The 19,729-nt window shown below is 54.3% G+C and overlaps 1 protein-coding gene across 6 annotated transcripts in view; it reads right to left on the bottom strand.

The window, feature by feature from the left end:
• Positions 1–177: 177 nt before the first annotated feature.
• SMARCD3 (SWI/SNF related BAF chromatin remodeling complex subunit D3) overlaps positions 178–19,729 on the bottom strand; it is a 46,879-nt gene continuing 27,327 nt past the window's right edge. For 3 of the 6 annotated variants that reach the window (XM_083467003.1, XM_083467006.1, XM_083467005.1), the window contains exons 2-14: positions 16,459–16,688; positions 14,908–14,950; positions 13,712–13,834; positions 12,260–12,382; positions 11,466–11,561; positions 10,537–10,587; positions 9,565–9,666; positions 9,242–9,403; positions 6,734–6,831; positions 5,328–5,463; positions 4,845–4,967; positions 4,025–4,126; positions 178–2,968 (exon numbers count right to left, since the gene is read on the bottom strand). In XM_083467003.1, the coding sequence (XP_083323129.1) occupies positions 2,915–2,968; positions 4,025–4,126; positions 4,845–4,967; positions 5,328–5,463; positions 6,734–6,831; positions 9,242–9,403; positions 9,565–9,666; positions 10,537–10,587; positions 11,466–11,561; positions 12,260–12,382; positions 13,712–13,834; positions 14,908–14,950; positions 16,459–16,688 (1,443 nt within the window). In that variant the 3' untranslated portion in view covers positions 178–2,914. The remainder of the gene's footprint in view (positions 2,969–4,024; positions 4,127–4,844; positions 4,968–5,327; positions 5,464–6,733; positions 6,832–9,241; positions 9,404–9,564; positions 9,667–10,536; positions 10,588–11,465; positions 11,562–12,259; positions 12,383–13,711; positions 13,835–14,907; positions 14,951–16,458; positions 16,689–19,729) is intronic. The other 3 variants (XM_083467004.1, XM_083467008.1, XM_083467007.1) reach the window with 1 other exon arrangement.

The raw sequence follows: 19,729 nt of genomic DNA, 5'->3' as shown, positions 1-19,729 counted from the left end.
CCCTGCAATGCAGGAGACCTTTGCCCGTTTTGTTCCCTCTTGTCGCCTAAGCAGAGAATTTTGCACTTGCCTCCATCCCATTTCCATCCGACTTGATGAACCAAAATGGTTCTTGCAAAGGCTGCAGTTCTCTCTCTGAGACGCCGGTGCTCAAACCCACAAATCATGCGCAGTAGATACAAAGGAACAAAATCTTTATTATTTAAAAGCTTCTCTACGAGTCACTCAGCACCGAACGACAAAGACACGGCAGCCATGGAGGAAGAGGAGGAGGGGAGAGGAGGGAGGGGGGAGTTTGGGTCGCACTCTCCACCCCCCCACCCCCAAAGATGGGTGACCAGGTGGACCTGGGTGCAAGGGAGGGTTTGTGGGTGCCCCAAAGGAGGACGTGTGAAAACAAGACGCAGGAAGGGGAGAACAATAGAGCCGTGGTGAAAATAGGAAAAAACACACACCTGCACCCCAGAAAGAGCAGCTGCCTTGTCATCTGGCTGCCCCCTCTGAAGTGGGGCTGGCATGAAAAAGCAAGGGGGGGCAGGCATGCAGCACTCAGGCACCTCTGCCTTTGCGCCCCCCACTCCACAGGACAGCACCCCTTTTGTCTCTTCTGCAGAGAATGAGCCCCTGCTCCCCCCTCAGCCTGGGAATCACTACGTGTTCCTTGTAGGGACCCCGAAAGTCATCTAGCCCAACCCCATGAGATGCAGGCACCACAACCAAAGCATCTTCGACAGACTGCCGCCCAACGTCTGTTTAAAGACCCCCAAGGAAGGAGAGCCCATGGTGGCCAGACTGGGGGGTCGGGGGCATTTGGACACTGGGCTCAGCACATGGCAGGTGAGGGTCGGTCCCGGCAGGTTTGCTTGGAGCAGGCACATCCTGGCAAAAGGGCAGGATCAGGACCAAGCCAGGACTGGCACCAGCCGAGACTCCCAGGGCCCCTCACCAACCACAACACACCCACCTTGGCAGACCCCAGAGCGTCTGGGCAGGGGCTCAAGCCCAAAATAAAATGCCCCAGCCTAGACAGGCTGGAAACTTGAGAAGCCCACAGAGCGATGAAATGGGGGACGCCAAGATAGGCTGGGCTGTTGCATTTGGGGGACGCCAATACAGAGGGGCAGCTGCTGCAGACAAGAGCCAGGCGTGGTCTCCGTCTGAAAGTGGCTCCTGCTGTGCTGGCAGGAGAAGAATAATCCTTGCATGGTCTGGGGGGGGGTGTGTGGCCCTGGCAGCCCCCTGCCAAAGTCCCCCAGAAGTTTGGCACCAGGAGTTTGCAAGTGCAGTGCAGAGGGGCAGAGCAAAGCGGAACCCAGGATTTGGCCTCTTATCACTGAATCACAGGGTTGGAAGGGACCCCAAGCGGGCATCTAGACCAACCCCCACAAGGCAGGAATTGCAGCTAATGGATTCCTGACAGATGGCCGTCCAACCTCTGTTTAAAGACCTCTGAGGGAGGAGAGTCCACCACCTTTGGCTAAATCTCTCTCTCTCTCTCTGTCCCTTTTGGCTTTGATTAAATCCGCCAGAGGCCTGGCTAGCGAGGAGCATGAGAACATAAGGAGAGCCTGCAGGATCAGGCCATTGGGCTACAGCCCAGCATCCTGTTCTCATGAGAAGGGGAGCCTTTTGCCACCGCAGGGCTCCTCCTCACACCCTCTAAGGGGTCCCTCGGACAGCAGGAAGAGGCAGAGAGCAAGACCCTCTTCAGCGGCTGCCTTGGGTCTCAGCCTGCCAGAGGGCAGACAGGAACACAGACAGCCTGTGGGGCTGGCCAGGGGGCAGGTCTTCCATCTCCATCTCAATGGTGGGGGGGCTCTGTTGGGAACTGGCAGTGCCCACCACACCCCACACTCCTGCAGAGATAGATAGGAAAGTCAGGGCGGTGGGACAGGGCTTGTCGACAGAGGGGGGTCTGTGGCCTCTTTGGCCTTGGCAGAGGAAGGGGCAGGGAGGGAGCACGGGCGACACAGCTGGCAGCCTGGAGACAGGCAGGTTTGCAAGGAGCTCCACTCCAGAGCAAACCAGGTGAGCACTGCAGCCCCCAGACCCAGGTCTCTCTGCAGCCTCCATCTGTCCAGTGAAGGGGGGGGGGGATTTGCTGCTCATGTGGCCATAAATGGCCTTGCAAAGGGGCATGAAGGCAGAACGCCTGAAGGGAACCATGAGAGAGAGAGAGAGAAAGAACGGAAGGAAGGAAGGGAGGAAGGGAGGAAGGGAGGAAGGGAGGAAGGAAGGAAGGAAGGAAGGAAGGAAGGAAGGAAGGAAGGAAAGGAGGGAAGGAGGGAGGCAGGCAGGCATTGGAGCCGACTCCTAGGGGCCAAGGTCCCTTTGGGGCCCCAATAAAAAATTTGAGGGGGCCACGGCCCCCCAAGGTTAATGGGCATTGCTCTTCAAATAGTGTGCATGTGCCATGACTTGTGATCAATTATGTGAGGTGGGGCTTAGTTGGGTCCCCCAATATTTTGTTCAAGTTGGCACCCCTGGAGGGAGGGAGGGAGGGAGGGAGGGAGGGAGGGAGGAAACACACAGAGAGAGATTTAGGAGCATCTGACCAATCCACTGGGCTCCTCCTCCCCTTCCAAGTCTTAGTCCAGGAGGGGCCCTGTGTGCTTGGGGTGTCCTTCATTCTCCAGCATCCGATGATCGGCGTGAGCAACGTGAGGGGAGACCTCGCCACCTTCCGGCCTGGGAGGGTCTCAGCAGCCGCAGGAGGAGGAAGAGGAGGAGGTCGGTGGGGCAAAACACACTCAAAAGGTGGCCAGAGACTGGTGGCGCTGGTGGTGGTGCGAGTCAGACCTGACCCCTTGGCCAGTCGTGAAGAAAGCCCACCCTCTGTGGGATGGAGGGCGACGCGGGGACACGGGTCAGTCCGCTGGCTCAGGGGCCGGCCAGCCAGGCCGGGGACCCCCGCTTAGGTATTACGCACCCCCAGAGACTGCTCCAACTCCTGACGACGCTGCTGGATCTGAAAGGGCAAAAGGAGAGAGTTGGGGGGTGATGGAAGGGGCTTCGCCCTCCCAGCCCAGCTCAGCCTGCCTCCAACTTTGTCCTCTGTTTTTGTACTGTTTTGGGGGACAGGAGGCGGGCTGATGTGGAGGACTCCCTGGCCCTGAATGGGGTAACTGTGTCCCTGAAGGACCAGCTGTGCAGCCTGGGAGTCATTCTGGAAATAATAATAATAATAATAATAATAATAATAATAATAATAATAATAATAATAAATTTTTATTTATATCCTGCCCTCCCCAGCCGAAGCCGGGCTCAGGGCGGTTAACAACCATCAAATAATCCAACATTCTAAAAACATTTCATTATAAAAATTAATTAATTACAGCTGTCCATGGAGGTGCAGGTCGATTCTGTGTCCAGGGCGGCTGTTTATCAGCTCCACCTGGTATGCAGGATGAGACCCTCCTTGCCCATGGAGTGTCTCGCTAGAGTGGTACATGCTCTGGTTATCTCCCGCTTGGACTACTGCAATGTGTGGGGCTACTTTTGAAGGTGACCTGGAAACTACAACTAATCCAGAATGTGGCAGCTAGACTGGTGACTGGGAGCGGCCGCCGAGACCACATAACACCGGTCTTGAAAGTCTTACATTGGCTCCCAGTACATTTCCGATCACAATTCAAAGTGTTGGTGCTGACCTTTAAAGCCCTAAACGGCCTCGGTCCAGTATACCTGAAGGAGCATCTCCACCTCCATCGTTCTACCCGGACACTGAGGTCCAGCTCCGAGAGCCTTCTTGTGTTTCCCTCATTGCGAGAAGCAAAGCTACAGGGAACCAGGCAGAGGGCCTTCTCGGTAGTGGCACCCGCCCTGTGGAAAGCCCTCCCACCAGAAGTCAAAGAGAAGAACAACTACTAGACTTTTAGAAGACATCTGAAGGCAGCCCTCTTTAGGGAAGCTTTTAATGTTTAACAGACCATTGTATTTTAATAGTCTGTTGGAAGCCGCCCAGAGTAGCTGGGGAAACCCCACCAGATGGGCGTGGTATAAATAATAAATTTTATTCTCTTACCTTGCAGTAGAAGTACCTGCTCACGGCCTCCTGGGACCATGGCTCGTGGTAAAACTCTGCCCTCCGCTCCTCCTCAGGATTCCCCACCACGTCGGTCATCACCTGCCAGGCAGAGGGGACAACGTGGCGTCAGAGTAGCCCCACCAGCTCTAGGCCTTCTGCCGCGTTCTGCACAAAGGGCAGTTTGCAGACAGCATGTACTGGAAGCCTCCCCCCCCCCCGGGTGAGTTGGAGAAGTCCATCACGGGGCATTTGGACTGGTCCCAACAAAGGCATTGCCATTGCCTGACTAGCACCAACGTGATAGGTGCTGATGAGATTGTGCGTGGCATGGAGAAAACAACAAGCGAGGGAGTTTTCCTCCCTCTCTCCTAACTCTGGAACTTGTGGACATCCAACAAAGCCAATTGCTTGGAGGTTCAGGGCAGGGGAAAAGAAGTCCTTCTTCATACAGTGCAGACTGTGGAACTCCCTCCCACTGGATGCAGTGGTGTCCACGAACTTGGACAGCTTTTCAAGAGGGCTGGAGGAGGAGGCAGCTATTGATGGCTCCTGGCCCCCATGGCTACGCTCTGCCGCCAGACCTTTTAGACTCCGCTCTATACTGCCATTTTGCTGGCTAGTGAGCCATAGGTTCCAATCCATCCTTCTGAACAGGCACTGGGAGCAAGGCCCCCGTGGGATCCTTTTGCAATGACTTTGAGGTATTTTAACATGTAAAAACAGCCACAGACACGGTCTTCTCACCCTCCCAATAAGACCCCATTGCAGGAGCCCCATCTGCCCCTTTGTGCACTTAGGACCCCCCTAATAGACCCACCTTGAGATCCCTGCTCTGGGATCGGAGGAGATCTTGGATGTACCCTTTGGGGTCTTTGGAGAAGCTGAGCATAAAATCCCTCTGTATCTTCAGCTGGTTGATGGACTCGATTGTCTCGTGAATCTGAGCAGGGAAGGAAAACAAGAGGCTCGTTTCTCCTCGTGGGAGCAAGGATTTGCACCCAGTCCCCAAAGGGAGCCCGTCAGTCTTCACACCAGACTGCAGACACACGCCTGTAAAGCCATCCTGTGATTTATCTGCGATGGAAGGGGGTCAGACTAGATGACCCTTGGGTCCCTTCCACACCTACAGTTCTACAATGCCCCGTGGTACTGATCCCCTCGGCTGTAGCTGGCCATAGTTCCTCCAAACAGAAAGCCCCTGAGCCTCTTAACTTAAGTTCCCCTACCACTTGCCCAGCAACCCAGGCCCCCAGTCTGCCTCTTCTCCCCCCACACACACCCCGCCCCGAACCCTAAGCACCTTGTTGTCCAGGGCTGTGATCTCCTGCTGGTTTGCTGTCGAGAGGAGGAAGCTGCTCATCTGCCCCTTCAAGGGGTCCTCCACTTCCACGTCAATGTCATAGCAGGCGGTCTTCTTCTGGTCATTGGGGTCCACACTAGGAGGGGAGCCAGGGCCAAGGTGAGGAGATGCTCCCAGAAGGAAGCACCTTGTAGCCTGGTGCACAGGCTGAGACCCTCCCTGCCCACAGACTGTCTCACCAGAGTGGTGCATGCTCTGGTTATCTCCCGCTTGGACTACTGCAATGCGCTCTACGTGGGGCTACCTTTGAAGGTGACCCGGAAACTACAACTAATCCAGAATGTGGCAGCTAGACTGGTGACTGGGGGCGGCCGCCGAGACCACATAACACCGGTTCTGAGAGATCTACATTGGCTCCTAGTACATTTCCGAGCACAATTCCAAGTGTTGGTGCTGACCTTGAAAGCCCTAAACGGCCGCAAAGGCCCAGTAGATCTGAAGGAGCATCTCCCCCCCCCCATCGTTCTGCCTGGACACTGAGGTCCAGCTCCAATGGCCTCCTGGTGGTTCCGTCCCTACAAGAAGTGAGGTTGCAGGAAACCAGGCAGAGGGTCTTCTTGGTAGTGGCACACGCCATGTGGAACGCCCTCCCATCAGATGTCAAGGAAATAAACAACTACCTGACTTTTAGAAGACATCTGAAGGCAGCCCTGTTTAGGGAAGTTTTTAATGTTTGGTGCTTTATTGTGTTTTTAATATTCTGTTGGGAGCTGCCCAGAGTGATTGGGGAGGCCTGTCCAGATAGGCGGTGTATAAGTGAATAACAACCACCACCACCTACTTTTCTGACTGGTGCAGAATGGTCTACCCTCACTGGCAGAGGTTTGGGGCTCTGCCAGCCCCAGAGGCCTTCTGCATGCAGCTCCTTGTGGCTTTGGGGTCACAGCACTGCCGCTACTTCTCAATGAGCACAAAAAGAGCCTCCGGCCAGGATGGTCACAGGGAGTTGGCCTTCATCTGGCCCTCAGCGTCCTCTCCCTGGACCCCACACACTCCTCCCCCTGCCTGCTGAACTGATATAGACCTCTTGAGGGGTAAGCAATCCATGAGCCACATCTCCTCCTTGCAGAGTCGGGACCCTTCCTCCACGTTGTGCTCGCTGAGAAGGCCCACAAGGGGCACCATGGAATCTGAGTCCTGCCCACGGCCCCTGAAGGAGTTACTGCACCCCAGGAGGAGGGGAGGCAGGGCTTCACCCCCACCCCACCCAAGCATCCCAGAAGTCCAGGCCACAAGTCACCAACTGCCGTCCCACCAGAATTGCAGGGGGTTGGACTAAATGACCCTTGGGACCCCTTCCAAGTTTACGCTTCTCCCCGCTGGAGGACAAGATGGGGCCGCCTGACCTGATGATGTGGTTGATGACAATAGGATCTGGCGGCAGCAACAAGTTCGTCAGCCTCTGCGGGATTTCGGAAAACTTTAGCCGCGGGCAGTCAAAGATCTGAAACCATAAAGGGGGGGGGAGTGGCTGGGTGTCAGGAGGTGGGTGGCCCTCAAAGCAAACCCTAGTCCCCCCCACCAGAAGCTGCAGTGCCCCCCACCCACCCCCAATCCAAGGTAAAAGAGCTTCTCCTGCAAGGGAGCCCTTCATTGGCTCCCAGTACGTTTCCAAGCACAAGCCAAAGTGTTGGTGCTGACCTTGAAAGCCCTAAATGGCTTCGGTCCTGTATACCTGAAGGAGCGTCTCCACCCCCATCATTCTACCCGGACACTGAGGTCCAGCACCGAGGGCCTTCTGGTGGTTCCCTCACTGCAAGAAGCCAAGTTACAGGGAACCAGGCAGAGGGCCTTCTAGGTGGTGGCTCCCTCCCGTCAGATGTCAAAGAAATAAACAACTATCTGACTTGTAGAAGACATTTGAAGGCTGCCCTGTTTAGAGAAGTTTTTAATGTTTGATGCTGTATTGTGTTTTTAATATTTGGTTGGGAGCCGCCCAGAGTGGCTGGGAAAGCCCAGCCAGATGGGCAGGGTATAAATAATAAATTATTATTATTATTATTACTATAGGCTCAGAAGAGAAAGGAGCAGAGAACAGAACAGGGCCACCCTAGTCGGAAGGCCTGCTTCCGGCAATTGGAGATGGTGGCCCCATTTAGCCCAGCCAAGGTTGGAGGCCTGGGAAGGGGCTTCAATTCATGTCCAATGCCCCCCTCTCACCCCCCCACAAGAGCTGTTTGACCATGGGGCAGACAGCCTCAGAAGGAGGTGGGTTCTCCTTCCTTGGAGGCTTTTAAGCAGAGGTTGGCTGGCCACCTGTCCTGGGTGCCTCAGCTGAGATTCCTGCCTTGCAGGGGTGGGCTAGAGGACCCTTGGGGGTCCCTGCCAAATCTACCATTCTACAATTCACGTGCTCCAAGGAAGGGCCTGGCACTCCCTGGCTGGGGCCGGGTGAGATAGCGTCCCAAAGCAGCTTGAAGTCCATATTGTGACATCGGTTTCACAGTTTTCAACTGGCTTTATATTGCAAATCACGATGCGTTATGCAAAAAGCACAATGTGGGGAAAACCGTGAAGCCACAGCTCCATCCTTAGTTCAGACATCGTGATATATCAGTACAGTGCCACCTTGGTTCTCAAACTCAATCCATTCTGGAAGTCCATTTGACTTCCCAAACGTTTGCAAACCAAGGTGTGGCTTCTGATTAGCTGACTGGCCCCGGAAACAATGTCGACAGCCGAAACGGACATTCGGCTTCCGAAAAATGTTTGCAAACTGGAACACACACTTCTGGGTTTGCAGCTTTCAGGAGCCAATTTGTTCACCAGCTAAGCCGTTGGGGAACGAAGGTACCACTGTATACTGCAGTGTTGTTTTTTAATCATTTTTTTATTTTCCAATAAAGACAGCCAATCGACATGTCCACATCATAATCTAATTAAAAACAAAAAACTTAAATAAAAAAGAAAGAGCAAATTGTAATCCAAATTTTAATTATTAATTTTTCTAGGCTCCCCATAGTCTGGACCTCTGAAGCATATCTCCAAATCTTCAGTTCCGCCTCCGCTCATGGTTTTCATATTTTCCACATCCCAATCTTAACGCTTTAAAGTTCTCCATCCCTGGCTCTACAATTCTCAGTCATGTCAAAAATCATATATCCTTTCGTCCGTCGAATACAGCTTTATTTGTGTATGGCAAATAGACAGTTGAAAAAATGTATACTGCAGTGTTTAGGTAAAGGTAAAGGGACCCCTGACCATTAGGTCCAGTCGTGGCCAATTCTGGGGTTACGGCACTCATCTCGCTTTATTGGCCGAGGGAGCCGGCGTACAGCTTCCGGGTCATGTGGCCAGCATGACTAAGCTGCTTCTGGCAAACCAGAACAGCACAGGGAAAGGCCGTTTACCTTCCCGCCGGAGTGGTACCTATTTATCTACTTGCACTTTGAGGTGCTTTCAAACTGCTAGGTTGGCAGGAGCAGGAGCTGAGCAACAGGAGCTCACCCCGTCTCGGGGATTTGAACTGCCGACCTTCTGATCGACAAGTCCTAGGCTCTGTGGTTTAGACCACAACGCCACCCACGTCCCACATACTGCAGTGTTTAGCTGGTGATATATCATGAAGTTGAAAACCAGACATTGCCCAGCCCCATTCGTGGCCCCTGGGGATAACCCAAGATGGTCTGGAAGGGCCTCCTCACTCTCCCTTGAACTCCAGAAGGACAGGAGATGCAGGAACGTTGGCAGACACCTCTTTTCCCACCCCGTCTCCCATTCATTCTTTCTCAGTCTAGGTCCCTCCTTCCAGCGCCCAGAGCCCCCCAGGCCCTCTAGGGCAGCTGCTGGGTGGCTCACAGCTTCCGCCCTGCCAGCCCCTCCTGGAGGGGGCGAGGTGAGGAGAATGGACTCACCTGCTGGAAATACTTGTCACAGTTGATGTACTCCTTGTCGTGGGAGTCCTGCAGCTTGTTGGTCTTGATGTACTGCCAGAGGGCTTGGATGATGGCCGAGCGCGTCTGCGTGTGGATCCCCAAGAGGCGAGCGAGGCGGGGGTCCAGCTTGAACTGGGGGGGCTGCAGGAGAAAGAGGGGCCAGGAAACACCAGGAAGTGAGAAGCTGGCTTGGGGGTTTGCCTCGAAGTGGCTGGGTCCGCTCCCTCAAGCCCACCGCCGACCCTGGGGTGCTGGTCTCTGGTCTCATGTGCCCAGAAACGCCCCCCTCCATTGCCACTGACCTGGTAGTCCAGCATGAGCAGGAGGGTGCAGCGCACGCTGACGTCCCCCGGCCTCTTCACCTGGAAGCCATCCGTCTCCTGGGTGGTGGGGGTCCTGTGCCACTGAGAAGGAGAAGCAAAGCGCAGGTCAGGGCCAAGGCCAGGGGCAGGATGGTGCTCTCAGCAAGGCTCACCCATGCAAAAGACATTGTGGACACCTCCAGACGGATGCAACATGGTAGACGCTTAGAAAAGTGTGTGTGGCATGAAGAAAAGTGGACAGAGAGAGAAGTTCTCCTTCCTCCCTCATAACCGGAACTCGTGGTCGTCCAGTGAAGGTTGGACCATTCAGGACAGATCAAAGGAAGGACGTATTCACAAGGCACAGAGTTAAACTGTGGAACTCCCTGGTAAAAATTTAAATTGGTTGTATTTTGCATGAAAATTTACTTTAGCAATTGCATTTCTCCCAGGTTTCCATTATTTGTGAACGTCTACCTGATCTGCTATGAAGGGAAGTCTATCAAAGAGTTCATCACTTGTTTGCAAAGTCATCCAGAACACCTGTAAGATAGTGTTGTGACTTGCCAGTTAAAGTATCTCTGCACGAGGATTCTGTCAGTTTGACCATGCTGAATAAAAGCAAGCAAAAAAGCAACAAACGAACTGTGGAACTCCCTGCCACAAGAATCCCAGCTGCTGGGAATCCCTGGAGGGGAGGGGGCTGCTCTTCTGCTCCGGTTTCCCATAATGAGCGTCTGGTTGGCTGCTATGAGGACAGAATGCAAGGCTGGACAGGTCCCCATTGGCCTGATCCTGCAACCTCAGTTCTTACGATGTGTCTAAACTGGGCGAATGGGCAGAAAAGGGGCAAATGCAATTCAATGCCAACAAGGGCAAAGTGATCTGTGTCTGGGCAAAAAACAAAAATCCCAATTTCACGCATATACGGTCCTGGGGTCTGAACTGGCAGGGACTGACCAGGAAACAGACCTTGGTTCTGAGTGGATAGCTTGACGGAGATTTCGACCCAGTGTGCAGCAGCTGTGGAAAAAGGTGAATCCCATGCTGGGCGTCATTAGGAAAGGGACTGGAAATAAACTGCCAATATCATAATGCCATTATGCAAATCTCTGGTGGGGCCACATGCAGTGCCGGTCCCCTCGCCTCAAAAAGGGTGTCCTACAGCCGGAAAAGATTTGGAAAAGGGCGACCGAGACGCGAGGGGATGGGGGCAACTCTCCCAGGAGGAAGAGTTGCAACATTTGGGGCTTCCTAGCTTAGAGGAGATGGAAGGAAGCAGTGGCGTGGAAGAGATGTCTGGAATTATGCACAGCCTGGAGAAACGGAGGAGAGAGGAAAGGTTTTCTCCCTCTTCCATGAGACTGGAACTTGTGGGTGTTGGACGACCAAGATGGATGTTGGGAGATTCAGGAAAGGGCTTCTTCAAGCGGCGAAGAGTTAAACTGTGGAACTCACTCCCACAAGAGATGGCGACAATGGCAGCCACCAACTTGGAGGGCATTAAGGGGGGCCAATCCATGGAGGAGGAGGCTGCCAAGGGCTCCTAGTTATGAGAGAGGCCTCCAGAGTCAGAGGCAAACATGACTCTGAACGGCAGTGGCTGGGATTCCTGAGCTTCCCCTTCGGGCGTCTGGTCGGCCACTGGGAGGCCAGGACACTGGACTGGGTGGGATCCTTTGGCCTGGTCCAGCTGGCTCTCCTGCTGCTCCTCTGTGCATACTAAGAGGGCTTGAGAAGGTACCATCCCTGTCTGAATGGCCACAGGCAGCATCCCTGGTGGGACTGGAGGACCACCTGGGAGATGGGATGCAGCAATGGGATGCAGGGACAGGGAGGTGCTCCCTCTGCCTTGCCCAGGCAGGGTCTGCTTCCTACTTGGGACCGAGGGCACCACTCACCTCCACCAGGTGATTGTCTGGTCCATACAGGTCCTTGTCCAGTTCGATGACCAAACTCTTGAAGAAAGAGGAAAACTTCCTTTTCTGCTTGCTGAGCTGTGGAATCGGGAGGGAGAGATGTCAGAGCACGAGGAACGAGGAGATGAAAGGGTCTCAGCTCTAAGCTGACAAGAATCACACAACTGGAGAGTTGGGAGGGACCCTGAGGGTCATCCAGTCCACCCCCCTGCAAGAGCAAGGGATGAGGCCCCGGTGAGGAAAGAGGTGGCTCCCAGTCCCACAGAGAGGGTTGGGAACAACATCCAGGCCACACTGAGCTCTGAGGCCAGCACCAGATGCTACTGGGGGACTCCTTCTCCCCCATATCATGTCTGCCCCCTTTGGCATGGGACATTTCCCCATATATTTTCCTTTTCTCGGACCCCCTCCTCCCCCTTCTTCTGGCCCTGCCTCCCTCATCCTTCAAGCAAGCTCCACACACGCACTGCTGCAAGGGATCGTGGCCTTGCTTGACCCAGGACCCAGGACCCTGCCCCCTCCCCTTCTCCCCCCCCCACATTGGGGTTTTTTCACTCCAGGAGTGAACCAGGAGGCCTCTGTGCCAACTGCCTTGGCTCTCCAAGGGGAACTGAGGCCCACAGCAGGGGCCTCTTGCAGCCCTGGTTTCCCTCATCCTCTGCCCCTCAGCTGCTTTCCCCAAAAGCTGCCCCACCTGGCCAGGTGGCTCGCCCGACTTCTCCCCCAGCCCCACAGAGAGATGTAAAAGCAGGTAAGTCCGCCTGCCCAGAGCTTACATCGTCCAGCAGTTTGCCTTCCACCCGCAGCTCCCAGGAGGCGATGCTGCCGTCTGAGTCGTCTGCGTCCGACTTGGCCGGGTTGAAGGTGTTGGAGATGTAAAGGCGCAGCTTCCGCTTTTGCTGTTGGAGGGAGGAGAGTCTGAGCTGGGGGGAGGCAAGGAAGGAGGGAGGCTCCTGCTCAATGGGGCACCTCAGGAGGAGTGGGGCCAGGCGCCTCCTCCCCGCCCCTTCCTGCCTGCTCAGATGACAGGAGCGAGCCAGCAGTAAATCACACCGAGGAAGTTGGAGTTAACTCTTTATTAGCAAAACCAGGATCTGCACAGGTGGGTCAGGCCTCATGAGCACAGCAGCTCAGCTCTGGCAAGTCTTGCTCCCATGAAGCAGCTGCCAAGTCCCCAGCTCCCCACAGCCGTCTAAGACCCCTCCTCTCCGGGGGTTTCCCCAAGCAACTGGAGACTGTTGCATGAAGCCAACCTCTCCTTCGCCCTCTTCACTCCTCTCCTGGTTCTGGGAGACAGACTGGAAGCAGAGCTTGTCACAGCAGGAGGGGGAGACACCCACACCTCATTGTGGGATATAACGTCACTGAAGCAGGGGACACACAGGGGAATGTTGCTCCAGCCAGGAGGACTTCCTGTCACACCTGGTCTGGAGCCTCCTCCCCCTGCATGTGACCAGGTAGATGGATGTGACCCTGGCAGACACTACAAAAGGGTCAGTCACTCAGCCTTCTCTCTCTCTTGATCCCTTCTCTCCATTTTGCCTTTTGCTGTCTGCTGGCTCTCTGTGAGGTTCATCCCTCACAGAGGATGAACCCACACTTTTCTCTGTAACTGTAACTACAAGAGAAAGCCTGCCTTCAGGACTATACTGTGAACTGAATGTAAGTAAACCTTATCATTACTTTCAAAAGAAGACTGTTGTGTCATTTTTGTTTTTAAGAGGGAACTAAAGGGGAAATTTACCAGGAACAATCCAATTTGGACCAGCCAGACTGGACTGCTTAACTCAAACGGTTCTAACGAATCCATCAACCAGCTTCCTGCAATGTGCAAGGGAATGTGCTCTGCGTGCGTGCGTGAGGAAGGATAATATTAATCAATATATCCTCTCTTACTATCCTCAGCGTTCCCACACTCTTCACTAGCCAGACTCCTCTCCTGCCTCAGCTTCTGCCTCTGAGTCTGAACTTCTCTCTGCTACAGATTCTCCCTCCTCACTAAGCCCTGTTGCCGCTTCAGCTTCCAGCTTCTCCTCCTCTTCCCAATCTTCTCCATCTGACCATTCATTGTTGCCCTACCACCACTCCCTGGGCTCTGAGCCTTCTTCCCTGGGGGGGGGGGGGTTCCCCAGCTGCCCCCCCATTCCTCTGCATCCAGCCAGTCCACAACATCAGAGGGGACTGTGCCGGGCTCTTCTCCAGCATCAGGGAGGCCCATCTGCTCCTACCTTCATGGGCCTCTTCAGGGCCTCCTGGATGTCCACTCGCTTCCGCATGATGGTCTGGTCCAGCTTCCGCTCGAACGCCAGCAGGTCCATGTAGGCCTGAGACTCTGGCACCAGCTCCCGGATCTGGGAAGAGAGCAGAGCGTCGTAGAGGGACCCCCTTGGCTTGCAGGAGGTCTCTGGTTCAACCCCTCTCCTCTCAGGGGGAATGTCAGGGAAGAGGCCTGGGCAAGGACCCTGGAGGGCTGCTGCAAGTCAGAGCTGAGCTAGGTGGAGCCCTGGCCAGGCTCAGGAGGAAGCAGCTTCCTTCATGCACAGGAAGAGTTTCCCTTCCAGAGGGCGAAGCAGAGCCAGAAGCAAGGAGGTGGAAGATGCCTCCCCCCCAATGCAGGTGGGGAGCATTTATGCATAGGTTTACAGTGGTGCCTCGCAAGACGAAATTAATCCGTTCTGCGAGTTTTTTCGTCTTGCGAATTTTTCATCTTGCGAAGCACGGTTTCCCATAGGAATGCATGTATTAACGGTTTTAAGAAAAAGGAAACAAACTTGCAAGACGTTTTCGTCTTGCGAAGCAAGCCCATAGGGAAATTCGTCTTGCGAAGCAGCTCAAAAAACGAAAAACTCTTTCGTCTTGCGAGTTTTTCGTCTTGCGAGGCATTCGTCTTGCGAGGTACCACTGTATTTGCTTTCTTGGTAGCTTAATACAAAAGAAAAAAAGCCTCTAAGTGACCTGCAAAATATTAACACTGCAAGGCTTTGTCAAGGGATTCTGGAGGAAGCATGGACAAACTTGATGATTTTGGAACATGTTTATTGAAACCACAGCAACAAATACTGGAGGGAAACAATAAGATTATAAGGAGGATTTGCTTGTGCTTCCCTTTAACTTGACACACACAGAACACAGGGAGGGCAGTGCTCAGGTGAGCAAAAGGCCTCCCACCTGGGAGACAGGCAGGTAGACAGACACCTACCTCCTCACAGTGGAGAAGCCAAAGGCCTGCCTAACCAGTGGGCTCCTAGCATCATTCAATTGGAAGGGACCCCAGGGGTCATCCATCCTGACCCCCCGCAAGGGAGGAATTCTTGCTGTGCTGGCTCCAGGTCACCCACAAGGAGCCAGCAGACCTTCCTTCAGATGGGGAGGAGAGGCCATCAGGGTCCGATGAGGAAGCAAAACGGGAAAGAAAGAAACTCACCCTCTGTGGGAGAATCTTGTCAGCCATCTTCCTCCTCTTGGCGCTGCAGGTTTGTTGAAGGGGAGGGAAGACACACGTTACCAAGGCAACTAGCCCAGGTCACCGGCTAAATTATCCTCTGCTGGAGGTCTCCCCACCCACCCTGAGTCTCAGGAGGCTGGCTCTGCTTCCTGGGAGGGACCGGTACCTGCCCACCCCCTCGGCCAGGAGGGTCCTTGTGGCGGAAGCCAGGGCCTTTTCCCACCCCAGGTTGCCCTGACTGGAGCGCTTTGGAGCACTGAGCACTGAGACTTGAACCCGGGCTTTAATGTGAGGCATCGTGGAGGTCAAGAAGCAGCCTCAGGAATGCCCTGCCACAACTGTATATATTTGTATATTTTGCACCAAGGGTGTCACCAGATATGGCTTAACACTTGTTTTCCTTTGTGTTTATGCACTTAGGTTGTTGGGGTTTTGTTTTTTGTAATATTGAATTTATTGCGTGCTTGCCAAATTGCTGCTTTTTGCCGTTTTTTGAATTCACCGCCATGCTCTGCATTTTGCGTATTTGTATTTCCAACGCTCTGCCTTCAGAGGTTCAGGGTGCATGCTGTGAGCCACTTTGGGCACAGCTCGCTGTGGAAAGGGGCAGGTAAGTAAACTCACTCCATCCCTCCATAAATACGGATGTGTTTGCTTGACACCTTGCAGTTTGCAAGAAGTTTGGAGACCCTTGGAGAGTCTTCCAGTGTTGGGCTGCAGGCTTCCTCACCCTCTCTCTTCCCCTTAGGCCAACTCCTCTCCCAAGTGGGGTCCAGCTCACTCACTCCAACCCCCATTGCCAGGGAGGAGGTCAAGCAAGTGGCCAGGCTTTGCTCAGGGAGGGGCCTTCTGCCTTCAGGGCAGGGCTGCTCAGCCGCAGGCTGTCTGCAGCTCCACAGGCACAGAGGCCAAGAGGAGGAGACCCCTTTCCGTAGCCCAAGGCTGGCCAAGTGGCCCCCGAGAGACAGAAGGAAATGCTGCAGGTGCCCCCTCAGACCCCAGCCTCAGACCCCTGAACCCTATCCTGACAGGTAAATCAATATTAATATTTGTATATTAATTTAAATCTTATTGTGCTTTATGTCGGAAACAGTTCAGTTTGGTTGTGTACTTTATTGTTTATGCCTACTTTAGCAATCAGGCAAACTTCTATGTTGTGAGCCGCCTTGAGCGTAGTTTCAGCTCTGGAAAGGCGGCATACAGATCAAACCACAGTGGGGGCGACGATGCTCCGCCAGCTTCTCTGAGCGCTGAGGGCTCTGCGGAGCCGCGAATCCGGTCGGGCAAATCCCCCCCACCGACCACCAGGGGGCCTCCTCCCCTGCGCGGAGCTGCAAGAGGACAGCTGCGCAACGCGAGTCGGATCCTGAAAGGGCGCCGGGAGGGAGAGAGGCGCTGCCACGGAGAGGGAGGCTGCGTCCTCCAGGTTGCTGAGCGGAAGCCTGCGGGTTCCAGGTTTAGACACGCGCGCCTGGGGCGGAGGGCTGCCGGATCCTGCACCGCAGGGAAGGAGAAAGGGGCTCCACTCACCTCCTGGGCCGGTTCTGCGTGGCGGCCCCCGCCTGCTGCTGCTGCTGCGCTTGTTGCTGCGCCGCCTGCTGCTGCTGCGCCTGCTGGGGCGCTGCCCGCTTGCGCGTGGGCTCCATCACGGCCTGGGGCATCCCGGGGCGCACGGAAGGGCTCCCAACGTAGGGGGGGCCTGGGGGACCCATTGGAGCCCCCTGGTGGGGCATGCGAGCGCCTGATGGCATCCCAGGACGCTGGAGAGGGAGGGAGGGAGGGAAAGAGGAAAGAAGGAAAAGGCACAGATGAACGCTTGCTCCAGGAGGTGGCAGCACGCAGATCGGAGCCCGCGCAGGTCCTCTCCCCTGGCGGTATCCAGGCTTAGGGCAGCAAAGGGGGAGGCCCAACTGTCCTGGGTCAAAAGGACATGAGGTCATCTCCTGCCACAGCTGGAGGCAGGATGCGTCTGCAAGCCGGTTGCAGGAGGCGAGAGAGGTTGTGCTGGGGTCCCTAAAGCTGACCCAGGTGGGCCCTGAGAGAACAGGATGCCGGACTCCATGGGCCCCTGCCTGGTCCCTGGCTCTTCCTGTGTCCTTATCTAGGCCCTGAGCCCCACAGCCTCTTCCCTCCTTGCCCTTCCCATCAGCTGGTTCCCAGGAACATCCTTGTCTCTGATCCTGGGGATAAGCCTTGGCTTAGCCAACGGCAGCCCTCTGCTCCTCCATGAATTTAATCCTCTTTTAAAGCAATGGCTGGCTCCTGAGGCAGTGAGTTCCACGGTTTCACCCTGTGTTGTGCAAAGGACTTTCTTTCACCCATCCGGAATCTTCCAACATTCAGCTTCACAAGTTCGAGTGTTAGGAGAGGGAACTTCCCTGTCTCCACTGTCTCCATGCCAGGCACAATTTTATAAACTTCTATCGTGTCATTTCTTGTTTGCCTTTTCCCTAAACTAAAAAGAAAAGCAAGCCCCTTTGGTCATTCTGGCTGCCCTTTTCTGAACACTTTTCCAACCCCACAATATCCTTTTTAAGGTGAGGCAACCAGAACTATTCACATTATTCCAAATGTGGCTTCACCATAGATTTCTATAATGACTTCATGGTATTGGCATTTTATTTTCAATTCCTTTCCTACCGATCCCTAGCATGGAATTTGCCTTTTCCCACAGCTGCCACATGCTGGGCTGACCACTTCATCAAGCTCTCTTCAGTGACCTCAAGGCCCCATTCCTGGTCATTCACAGTGTCCAGGGCAGCTGTTTACCAGCTCCATCTGGTACACAGGATGTGACCCTCCCTGTCTGCAGACTGTCTTGCCAGAGTGGTGCATGCTCTGGTTATCTCCTGCTAAGATTACTGCAATGCGCTCTACGTGGGGCTACCTTTGAAGGTGACCCGGAAACTGCAACTAATCCAGAATGCGGCAGCTAGACTGGTGACTGGGAGTGGCCGCCGGGACCACATAACACTGGTTCTGAAAGGCCAACATTGGCTCCCAGTACGTTTCAAAGCACAATTCAAAGTGTTGGTGCTGACCTTTAATGCCCTAAATGTCCTTGACCCAGTATACTTGAAAGAGAGTCTCCACACCCATCATTCAGCCTGGACACTGAGGTCCAGCTCCAAAGGCCTTCTGGCGGTTCCCTCACTGCGAGAAGTGAGGTTGCAGGGAACCAGGCAGAGGGCCTTCTCGGTGGTGGCACCCACCATGTGGAACACCCTCGCATCAGATGTCAAGGAAATAAGCAACTATCTGACTTTTAGAAGACATCTGAAGGCAGCCCTGTTTAGGGAAGTTTTTAATGTTTGATGTTTTAGTATGTTCTGATATATGCTGTGAGCCGCCCAGAGTGGCTGGGGAAACCCAGCCAGAAGGGGGGGTGTATAAATAATGAAATTTAATAATAATAATAATAATAGGGAATATTATTTTTTGGACATGGAGACTTAGTAGCAACCCTTGTTGTTCTGACTGTTGAAGAGGTCGGTGGCCCCATGGCTGACCCACAGAGTGTGGGTGAGCCCAGCGGCGTAGCGTGAGTTGTCAGCACCCAGGGCAACACAAGTAATTTGCGCCCCCTAACCCGGGGCAAGGCAAGTAATTTGCGCCCCCCCTAACCCCTAACCTGCGAGTTGCCGCTGGCGCTGCCGCCCAAACGACGCCGCTTGCCCGGAGGAGGAGGGGGGCAGAGAGGCGAGGAAAATGCAACGGCCCAGCAGCTGCAGCAGCACCGGCGGAGGCGGGGCTGTGACGAGGGGCTGCCTGGCGCGTCCTCCGCGGCCAGCGCTGAGAGCCGCTGCCTGCCGGGCACCTTCAGCCCGGACGTGCGCACAGCTTGTTGGTTCCGCGAGACATGCGGCTCCGCTACAGCCTGCGCCGGAGGCTCTTCGGCGACTCCGGAGGCAGCGAGCGTGCCCCCCCCAGATGTTGCGCCCGGTGCGGCCGGCACCCCTGGCACCCCCCACGCTACGCCACTGGGTGAGCCTGCAGTTTAAGAGCTTCTGCAGCTGATTCAGACCAAGGAAGTCTTCACAGGAGCAAGACCCTGTCAGTGCATAACTCCTCTGCTCAGAGACCTGCACAGGTCACCCATTTGCTTCCAGGCCAAGTTCAGGGCTCTGCTATTAGGATATTGTAACCAGGGATTTTTTCCAGCCAGAACTTGCCGGAACTCAGATCCAGCATCTCTCAGGTGGGCGCCATTGCCATGATAAGAGAATGGGGGAGGCGTTTTTGGTGAGATCCAGCACCTCTTTTTAAAATAGAAATATAGCACTGTTTGTAACCCACCGTGGGACCTCAAGGTGAAAGGCAGATAACAAAGAATAAAAATAATTGAAGCCATAAAGAGCTTGGGGCCAGTTTACTTCTGCGACTGCCTTGCCTTTATATGTCTAATGAACTGCTTTGGTCTGTGGAACTGATGCTGTAACTGGTGCCTCATAATGCTCATTCCAATCTTTTAGTGTGGCCACACTTGCACTATGGAACTCCCTGCCACTTGACATCAGGCAGGTGCACCTTCACTGCACTCTTCTTGGCACCTGTTTAAAACTTTTTTGTTTAGGCACCCCTATGCAGACATGGAGAAATTACATGTGCTTTTTCTTTCTTTTAAACTGTTGATTTCAATCACCCTTTGAACACATTTAATACCTCCTCTTAACTGTTTGTATCAATAATTTTTAATGCTGGCCTCCTTTCTCCTTTCCACCTCCAGGCCCCTGAAGCCTTTTGCACCCAATTTCTCCAAAGCCACCTTCCCCCACCCCACCCCCTCCCAAAATGCAAAGGA

This window comes from Podarcis liolepis, assembly GCF_965112155.1.
Source record: "Podarcis liolepis genome assembly, chromosome: 12".
Classification (NCBI taxonomy): domain Eukaryota; kingdom Metazoa; phylum Chordata; class Lepidosauria; order Squamata; family Lacertidae; genus Podarcis; species Podarcis liolepis.
Note: the sequence above shows the minus strand (reverse complement) of the source record. Positions and strands in the feature narration are given on the sequence as shown.